At 42.5% G+C, this 9,750-nt stretch overlaps 1 protein-coding gene across 2 annotated transcripts in view; it reads left to right on the top strand.

Moving 5' to 3' along the window:
• Positions 1–9,212, top strand: part of nfat5a (nuclear factor of activated T cells 5a) — a 27,136-nt gene extending 17,924 nt beyond the window's left edge. The window contains exons 5-13 of one of the 2 annotated variants that reach the window (XR_015525567.2): positions 353–543; positions 735–907; positions 1,321–1,455; positions 2,089–2,141; positions 2,238–2,370; positions 3,334–3,408; positions 3,512–3,621; positions 4,117–6,534; positions 6,670–8,619. Coding sequence is in view for 1 of the 2 variants with exons in the window: in NM_199895.1 (NP_956189.1) it covers positions 353–543; positions 735–907; positions 1,321–1,455; positions 2,089–2,141; positions 2,238–2,370; positions 3,334–3,408; positions 3,512–3,621; positions 4,117–6,364; positions 8,036–8,256 (3,339 nt within the window). In the remaining variant the exon portion in view is untranslated. 2 annotated transcript variants of the gene reach the window in all.
• Positions 9,213–9,750: the final 538 nt, after the last annotated feature.

Genomic DNA, 9,750 nt, shown 5'->3' with positions numbered 1-9,750 from the left:
ATTTTGTATTATAAACTGCTAATCTTCTTATTTATGATGTATACATAGACATTCCATAAAACATTAGCTTATGAATAATTACCCCAAAGCCATGACATTTTAGTAGGAAAACTGTGTACAAACCCTGCATTCAAATGAATGCATTTCATAGCGCAGTGCTTTCTGCATCCAGTGAGAAAGCCGATTCAGACCGCACAGATACACAAACCAGGATTATATTTATAGGATTACATTTAGCCATTTTTCCCTTTCTTTCAAAAAACTGAAAGGCCCAATATTCAGTGCATCCCCAATACCTGTTTATTGAAGTGATGCAGGTCATGTGGTAATGTGTGTAAATATGAAACCGCAGCTAGATGGCGTCAGTGACCCAGTGGTGCTCCAAGTGTTTGTGGCCAATGACGCTGGACGTGTGAAGCCGCATGGGTTTTACCAAGCCTGCAGAGTGACCGGACGCAACACCACGGCCTGTAAGGAGGTGGACATCGAGGGGACCACAGTAATTGAAGTAAACCTCGAGCCAACCAACTCTATGACCCTACCGTAAGCTTCTATTATCAAATCATTTCTGATGGAATGTAGTTATTAGGGCTGCAGAGTATTTCTGACAATTATCGCAGTATTAGTACATCCAATATCCATATCGCAGAGTAGTGCAGTCAATTAAATTAATGTTATGTGCCATGCATTTGTGTGCTGAGTCACGGACAGTGTAATGTGCCATGTGTGTGCAGCGTGGACTGTGTTGGCATCTTGAAGCTGAGGAATGCAGATGTTGAAGCTCGTATTGGAGTTGCAGGATCCAAAAAGAAGAGCACTCGCGCACGTCTGGCCTTCAGAGTCAACATCCCAAGACCCGATGGATCTGTCCTGACCCTCCAGACTCTCTCCTCTCCGATATTATGTAGTAAGTGTGACGTTTTCATCTACTCTGGGCTGATTTTGAGGCTTAATTTGGCCACAGCTTTTTCTGTTTCAGCAAATGGGATGATTTTTGGTGACTACTCTTGTTTTAAAGCGTATTTTGGGAAAAACCTTTCAATATAAAAAACTCAGCAATACACACTCTGGGCAAATTGACTACCCTTTCATTGTGTTGGGGGCTGTTTTTGCCCCATTGGCTTTCATTATAATCACATTTTTTATTTGCAAAGCCATGACCGTATTTAATCATGCATTCTTAATCGTTGCTGTTTTTCCCTGTTGGGAAGAGGTAGAGTTTGTCATTTGTACTGTTGAAAATCAGTTGCAGTTCAAGAAAAGCTTAGTTTCTGGCTTTTATATGGAGCATATTATTGTATTTTTGTCTCGTGTTTACAGCTCAACCAGCTGGAGTGCCTGAAATCCTTAAGAAGAGTCTTCACAGTGGTTCTGTAGCAGGAGGAGAGGAGGTCTTCATAATCGGCAAGAACTTTCTCAAAGGAACCAAAGTTCTTTTTCAGGAAAATTCATCAGGTACTGCATTTAGAGACCACATATTTCAAAAACGAAATGCAAACACCATGTCTTAATGACAAGATTCCAGCAACAAGCGATTTATGTATCCGGAGCAGATGCAAAACGACAGAAACATTCAAATATTGATTGAGAAGCACAGAATAATGCAATGCAATCCCAAACAGACAGGTTAATAATCTAATAAATGCATATTAAACCACTTTACATTATACACTCACAGTTCTAATGTTCATTTACAAACTGTATCTTTGCTGTTTTGTTTTCAAGATCTGAGGTGAGCTATCTACTGCCGCTTTCAGGCAGCAAATATCATGTTAAAGGGTGTTCAAACTCGCATTTAACACTGAATAAAGCTCGTAATTAGCAGCTGAAGTGATCATATTTATAGTAGTTTATGCTGTTGTTTTGCTGCCATGTTGCAGAATCAGTAGAAATCGTTTCCAAATTGAAATTTTAAGTGTCGTCGTAGTGGACAGTTTGGACAAAGACTACCTTTAACATTGAAATGATAGCTTTTGTTGCATGTTGTTATGTGTAGTTACAACATTATATCATTATTATAATACATTATAATGACATAATACCCACTGTAAAACAAAATATGTGATTGCATTTGCATGTTCTTTTCAGATGAGAGTGGCTGGCAGGCTGAAGCAGAAATCGACATGGAACTTTTCCATCAGGCAAGTGCAGGGCATGCAGTTTTTTCTTCTACTAGTGCACGTTTATCGTTCATAAGTATCTCACCATAATCATCATCTCAACATTTTTCAATACAGAATCATCTAGTGGTGAAGGTTCCCCCATATCATGACCAGACTGTGGCCAACCCGGTGTCTGTAGGGATCGCTGTTGTGACAAACGCAGGAAGAACGCATGATTTACAGACTTTTACTTACACTCCTCTAACAGGTGTGTACAAAAATATGAAATATTTGTTATTTATTGATTAATTCTTCATTGTAAGTTTCTAGATGTGCAGTTGGGACTTTTACATTACACAACACAACACTCCACTTTTTTGTTGGGAAAAGGCTTAATTTAACAGTCAAACAGTTGAGGTTTACTGTTTTAAAACATTCAGCCGATTGTTTACCTTAGCTTAGCATAGGTTATTGAGTTGGATTAGACCAGGGGTGATCAACCCTGCTCCTGGAGATCTACTATCCTGAAGATTTCAGTTGCCACCCATATCAAACACACCTGCCTGTAATTATCCAGAGCTGTTCCGGTCCTGATTTCATGGTTCAGGTGTATTTGATCAGGGTTGGAGCTGAACTCAGCATGAAGGTAGATCTCCAAGAGCAGGGTTGGTCACCCCTGGATTAGGCCATTCGCATTTACAGAATAGTCAAGCTTTAAATAGGAAAATTTGTGAAACTTTTTTTTTTCTTCATTTTGAGCAAGATGCTAACTTTTTAATCCAATTTAATGGCCTATGCTAAGCTAAAAGTGCTCTGCCAAATGTGAAGATCGGCTGAATGGATTCGTAAATGTTAGATCTCGACTCTAAGGGAATTGTAAAATAAGCAAACAAGTGGAGTGTTTCTATAAAGAGACAATTACAATGGCCTACTTTTCAATGCCACTGGGCCTTTATGCCAATCCTGTGGTTCTTGGACGGGAATATTTTACATGACCAAGAAAGGATGAAGAGCCTAACTTTGGTAGATCAGGTGTACTTAGGTGCATTAATTTAAGGTGGTTTTGGTAAATCAGGAATTGTAAAATTGTGTCTGAATTCTATGGGAGCACCTTTGGATAAAGGTAGTTAATATTTTTGGTTTGGTTACACCCCTTGATTGGACAGAGTTTAATGCACTTCTGCAGCAATATATGATGGCGTCATTCAATATTTGAACTCTTTCCATACAGAGAAAGTTGAAATACCGGTGAAGTCAGAACTGCCCGCCACAGTCAAGGCTTGTACCTTTGAAGAGCAGATCAAAGGTGTGGCACTATTAATGTTTCATGTTTTACTGCTTAGCATTACATTTAAGACCATTTCATTGTTAATTGTTTTCAAGTTTAAGTTTCATGACTTTGTTTACAGCGATGCAAACTGAAACCAGCTGTCTAAATAATGTTATAATGTTACCGATGGTCAAGCGGGAAGAGCCTATGGAAGTCTCCTGCAATGCTACTCCTTCTGACATTTTTAAGGTAATATCATTTTTAATTCACTTATTGTAGATCAGGGGTAGGCAAGAAGGTCCTGCGGAAATTTGCTATCAAGACTTGCTATTTGGTAGGCAAGAAAGTCCCTAATCAAACTAACTTGGGACAAGGTAATTAAGGTCTGAGGCTCTATCCAAAATGCCCCCTATAGGATTAAATAGTAGCCTGAAACCATAGTGGACGTTTTGAACTGCACCTAATCTATCCCAAAATGCACCTTATAATGAGTGTCCAAATAATGAACATGCATCGGCTAGAGAATATCCATGATGCACCGTGAGTTTGTGTGCAAAATGAATATCCACATCTGACCACAAGATGGCGTTGATAGCGGAATTCTATCTGCATTGCTAAAGCTTTGTAAGATTGCAGCTCTCCCAGGCCAAATTTGCCTATCCTTTGGTTTAGAAGGTACACTTAAGCAAATTTTTATAAACGGCGTATTAATTGTAACAATTATTTCCTATTTTTGCAATTCAGCCTGTAGAGACTCTTAGTTCAACCCAGCAGATATTGGAGATCAGTACTGTCCTTCCGTCTGCCACCAAATCTTTTCCAAGCCCAGTGGCTCTCCAACCCGTCGACTCCCAGCAAGCTCCGGCTCAAATCTTCACAACTCAAGAAACATTGGCCACCATTCAGAAGCAGGACATTCCTTCACCTGCCTCCTTTCAAGTGTCCTTGTCAGAGGACACAACCGTTCTCCAGCCGGTTCCCCCTCAGGTCCCGCAGCAGTTCTTGCGGGAAACCCCAGAAACACTGTCTCCAGAAGACAGCAGTGCAGATGGTGCTGGAATGGTACTGGTGGGCATAGACAGGAATACGCCATCCCAGCGCCAACAGGTCCAGGCTCTTCTACCTCAGGATGGGGTTGCACAGCTGGAGCTGGCAGTGAGAGAGCTGCAGGCACAACAGCAGCTCAATTCTGTACTTTACAGCCCGACTCCGTCTGCAGAAAGCCTTCAGCAGCATGTGCAGGAAAACATGAACAGCCTACGGTTAGGTGGAAATGAGACGACTCTAACCAACCAGCAACAGCAGCAGCAAGAGCAGAATATACTGGAGAATCTGCAACAGCAGCAGCAGAAGGCTCTCGTGGATCTACAGCATCAACAAACTGTCCTGGAAAATCTTCAGCAACATCAGAAAGTCTTGGAGAACCTCCAGCAACATGCTATGGGCAACATCCAGCAGCAACAAACACACAAAGTCCTGGAGAATCTGCAGCATCAGCAACAGCACCAGAAAGTTCTGGAGAACATTCAGCAGCAAAGTTCAATCGTGACTCTGCAGCATCAGAAGGTTCTGGACAATCTCCAGCAGCAGCAACAGCATCAGATTAATCTAGAAACTCTTCAGCATCAGGAGGTGTTGGAGAGCCTGAAGCAGCAGCTGCAATCAGAGCTCATGCAGACGCAGATACCAATGCAGTGCACGCCTAGCTTCACTAACGATCAGCAAAGCTCCACACAGGCTAGCACTCTCCCGCAGTCCTCTGACGGATTTCTCCAGAACCCCCCGCAGCAGCAGGCCGCACTTTTCCAGCAGACCGGTGGGATCATGACCATACAGACCTCTGGCTTTCTGCAGCAGCCGTCTGCTCAGCCATCGCCTCCTCAGCCGCTTTTCCAGAGCCACAACCCCTTGACGGAAACTCAAGACACTCAGGCTGTACTCTTCGGAGCCACAAAGCCGCCACAGGTCCAAGCAGCCTTATTTCCCAGTACCATGACAATGCTAACAAGCAGCAATCTCCCCACAGAGCAGCAACCTCCTTCAGCTAGTCTGTTTATCGCGCAGAGTGTGTTACCAGCATCAGATAACACCCAGAACCAGCCGCCGCAGCAGATCACCTTCCTCACGCCCATGCAAACCTCAGGAGCCGAACCCCAGACAGTCTCACTTTTTCAAGGACAAACGCAATTGTCCACCCCAATGGAGCAACAGCAGTCTCCTCAACAGCAGCAGATGCCAACCTCCCAACAAGCCCCTCTATTCTCGAATATCACCACAATATCCCCAAATCAAGCACAGCAACCAACTCAGACGGGAATACTGTTCTGTACCACAACAATCAATCCTCACGATCTCCCCCAGGCTCTGCTGTTCAGTGGCCAGAATCAGGCTTCGCTAGGAACCGATCGGCTCCCAGAGAATATCTTTCAGGAGCAGCAGCCCATGCAAGTGGTTCCCAGCTCTGAAAATGTTTCTTCCAACAATCCTTCGAACCAGCCCGCAGTCCCAGCAGCGCAGGCCGCTCAGAACCCATCAATTATTTTCACACAAACCGGTGTGGTGAATGTTGCTCAGCAAGACTCTGCAGAACCCATGTCTTTTCAGGACCAGAGCACCGGTGTCAATGAATCCTCTGCCAGTTTGCCTTCAACACGGACAGAACTGTTTCAGGACCAGCAGCCCATGCAGGTTGTGCCCAGTGCCGCAAGCGTAACCCCCGTCTCTCCTTCGGACCAACCTTCTGTCAACATTTACTTGCCTCCGTCAGCAATTTCGGCCTTGCAGGGTGGTGTAAGTGCTCAGGATTTACCTCCAGCTGCCGCAGCCGCCACCATGTTTAGTGGGCAGACTGGTGTGTCAGGACTGCAGAACGCTGCCCCGACTGCCCCTCCACAGCCACCCAGCCAACTCTTCCAGACTGCTATTGGGGGAACCCTAAGCCAGCCGGGACCGCCAGGACCAGCTGGCCTGTTTCTCTTTGAGATTCCCAGTGGTAAGAGCAGTCATTTAAAAGGTCTCAGGAAATGTTAGTATCAATATGTTCGATTTAAGGATATCGGTTAGCTAGTGTGCTCCAAAACAGTGACAAAATTCGAGTTCAGAAGGTATAAACCTGATAGAACTTCCAAAGCTCGCAGTTTGTCACTCTCACCAAAATCAGGGGTGACCAACCCTGTTCCTGGGATCTACCTTCCTGCAGACTTCAGTTGCAACTCATATCAAGCACACCTGCCTGTGATTATTCAAGTTTGTTTGATCAGGGATGAAGCTGAACTCCACAGGAGGGTAGATCTCCAGGAACGGGGTTGAGCACCCCTGGCCTAAATGAATCAACTATTTTTTTTCACATCACCACATGCAATCAAATATTGTCCAATCAAATGCTCTCTAATGTCTGACATGCACCCCCCCCCCCCTTCAAGGTGCTTTTTAAAATTGCTTTTCATTTGATGTGAACACTCTTACTGGCAGAGCTAGCTTTTAAAAGGGGAGTGGCTACTTTATGCCCCGCCCTCTTCATGTTTTAGTTGAGATTAAGTCAAACATCGAATAAAAAGAAAATGCACGTTTTAAAGCAGTTCTCATTACACATTAGCTTTGGGACAACTTGTTTGGGTTTTCACACTCTGCTTAACCCCTGGGTTATCATCAATCTGAACATCGCTTTTAACTATATTTTAACTATTAAACCTATAATTATGTACGTTTATTTTTTATAAGCTATAATCATTTTGTGTCAAACTCGATTCCTGGAAATCCACACCTCTGCACAGTTTTGTTCTAACCTTAATTAAACCTAATCCAAGTAATTAAGGTGTTCGGCATTGGGATGTGCCCACCATAATAAGGGCTGTTTTTATTGTTGTGAGGGTTGCATGGGGGGGCAATGACACCTGTAATGAATAGGAAAGGGAATCCTGCCGTTTTTATATTTATTTTAAAGTGTTTTCATGCCTAAATAAAATGAAAGCACAACACAGACTCTCATTTAAGAGCAAGGGGCGGCCGCTGGTGGTTCGGCGATATAGCTTGCGTATAGGGAGGATCGGCTCTTTAATGTTAATTTCCACCCATCAGAGAAAGTCTGAAAATATGGGAGAAATACGGGAAAATACCATTATGAGGTGATAGCAGGATAGAACTGTAAAATACAGGAGAATCTCGGGAAAACGAGAGGGTTGACTGGTATGAGCTAAACTCTGCAGAGTTGTGGCCCTCCAGGAATTGAGTTTGAGACCATTGGTCCACATCAGGGGTGTCCAAACTTAGTCTTGGAGGACTAGTGTCCCGCTGAGTTTAGCTCCAACTTGCTTCAACACACCTGCCAGGAAGTTTGTAGTATATCTAGTAAGAGCTTGATTGGTCCAGGTGAGTTGGAGTGAATCTCTCCAGGACACCAGCCCTCCAGGACTAAGTTTGGACACTGCTGGTCTAAATCTTTGACAGATCACTCTAATAAAATGAAATGAAGCACTTTATCCTACAATAACAATGCTACTTCATTACAGTTCTGTGCATTTGTGTTTAAGCCGCTTTAATCAAAAGTTAGAGGAAAGATCACAAAAAAACGTGAATCAAAATAGGTCAGATGGTTAATTTACATATATTATTTTACAGTGTGATCTAGTCCCAATAAAACTCCCTGTTGTTTGTGTCTGACTAGATTGTGGAACGTTAATAAACTCTCCTGGTCCGCCGTTGTCCGATCAGCTGGTCACTTTGGGTCATCCCGGTGCGGATCAGAATCAGACCCAACTTCAGACTAATGCACAGATTCAGACGTTACTGGATCCGTCTAGCAACCTGGAGGACAAGATAGACCAACTTCTGGAGAGTTTTCAGGAGCAGGGAAAGTCGCTCCCACAGGATTTCTTGGACCATTAAAGCTAGGTAATCCGAAAGTAGACCACCGTCCACACTGCTTGCTAATGCTCCTTTCTCCATCTGGCATCTTGTGTGGGTATTATCCAACACTGGGGGTCGTCTGGAACTCTTCTATATCTGTTTCTGAACGCTTGTAGTGTGTTGGACGTCCTTTTCTTGATGGACGAATGAGGGTCCACTTTATATAATGTCAACATATCATGTGACCCACGAAGCCATTAAGTATATTGGCACTTTGCTAACTTTGTATTTGTGTTCTTGACTTCCACTTGAATCTTCTCCATTTATTACCATCGTTAATCTGTTTTCGTTAGAAGCCAACAATAGTAGAATATATGAAAAACACAAAAAAATAATCAAAAACTCTGTTGCCGTTGAGATACTAATACATTGTGAATGAATTTGAAATATATTTAGCACTTTAGGGGGTTTCCTGTCGGAGATTCCCTTTTAGCTTTGTAACCCATACGTGTCTAACATGGCCGTCGAAGCTTTTTTTTTTTTGATAGTCATGATGCTTTCTAAAAGAATAATGTGTTTTTTTGTGTTTCATTATTCTCTTTTATGAATATAGTCTATTTTATGAGCCATGTTTTTCTTTTGTTATGTGTGTTTATCCAGTTTCAGCATAAGTCGCGATGCTCTAAGTTAGTCACTCCTCCTGTTTTTAGTTTTATTTAATTTTATTTAAGAGGTCCAACTTGTAGGCAGGGATGAGAATTTGTGCAACGTTGCCGATGAGATCTGTGAACAGATTGTATTCTCCTCCAGCAGAGCGTCTTCGGTGCGTGTGTGCGTGCGCGTTCGGCAGAATTACACAGAGCACATGACTGTTTGTCCTATATGAGATGCAGCTACAGTCTTGAATTGTATGTGGTTTGTGGAGGTTTATTCAAATAAGCACAAGCTCTGGAAGATGATTGGTTGTGGTGGAAATGCAAGGGATTGTTCACCCAGATCATTATTTACTCATGCTCACGTCTTTCTAAACTGAACACAAACTGCAAATGTTTTAATTTCTGATATTCGAGAGGTTGGATAGTTTACCGGTACTTATCGTGATACTATGGCTCAAATAATGCCGATGCCACTGTAGTTTGTATACGGTAGTATAGTGAATAACGGTCTATCTACAATGCATAATGTTGCATGTGGGAAAGTCACTAAAATGCTCACACGTTTGTGCAACAAACTATTTTATTTGAATAGTCTGTGGAGCTCTTTAAGGTTGCAAAACTGTAGAATTTACGCCTTTTATGGTAGCCTGAATCAGTTCATTTCTGTTCCTGTCAATATGGTTTAGTAGCTACAACAACCGCAACGATCTCCTAAAAAGAGCGACTCACAAAGTGACATTTTAAATTACCTTGGATTCTTACCTGATTAGACTGAAAAAAAAAACAATAGATAAAAAACCCAAATAAGCAACAAGAAGCGTTTTTTTTTTTTTTTTTTTTTTGCTGCTTTTCATTTGGTATAATCTGTATTTTAATG

Source organism: Danio rerio, chromosome 25 (assembly GCF_052040795.2).
Source record: "Danio rerio strain M-AB ecotype USA chromosome 25, GRCz13ab, whole genome shotgun sequence".
In the NCBI taxonomy this organism is placed as follows: domain Eukaryota; kingdom Metazoa; phylum Chordata; class Actinopteri; order Cypriniformes; family Danionidae; genus Danio; species Danio rerio.
Note: the sequence above shows the minus strand (reverse complement) of the source record. Positions and strands in the feature narration are given on the sequence as shown.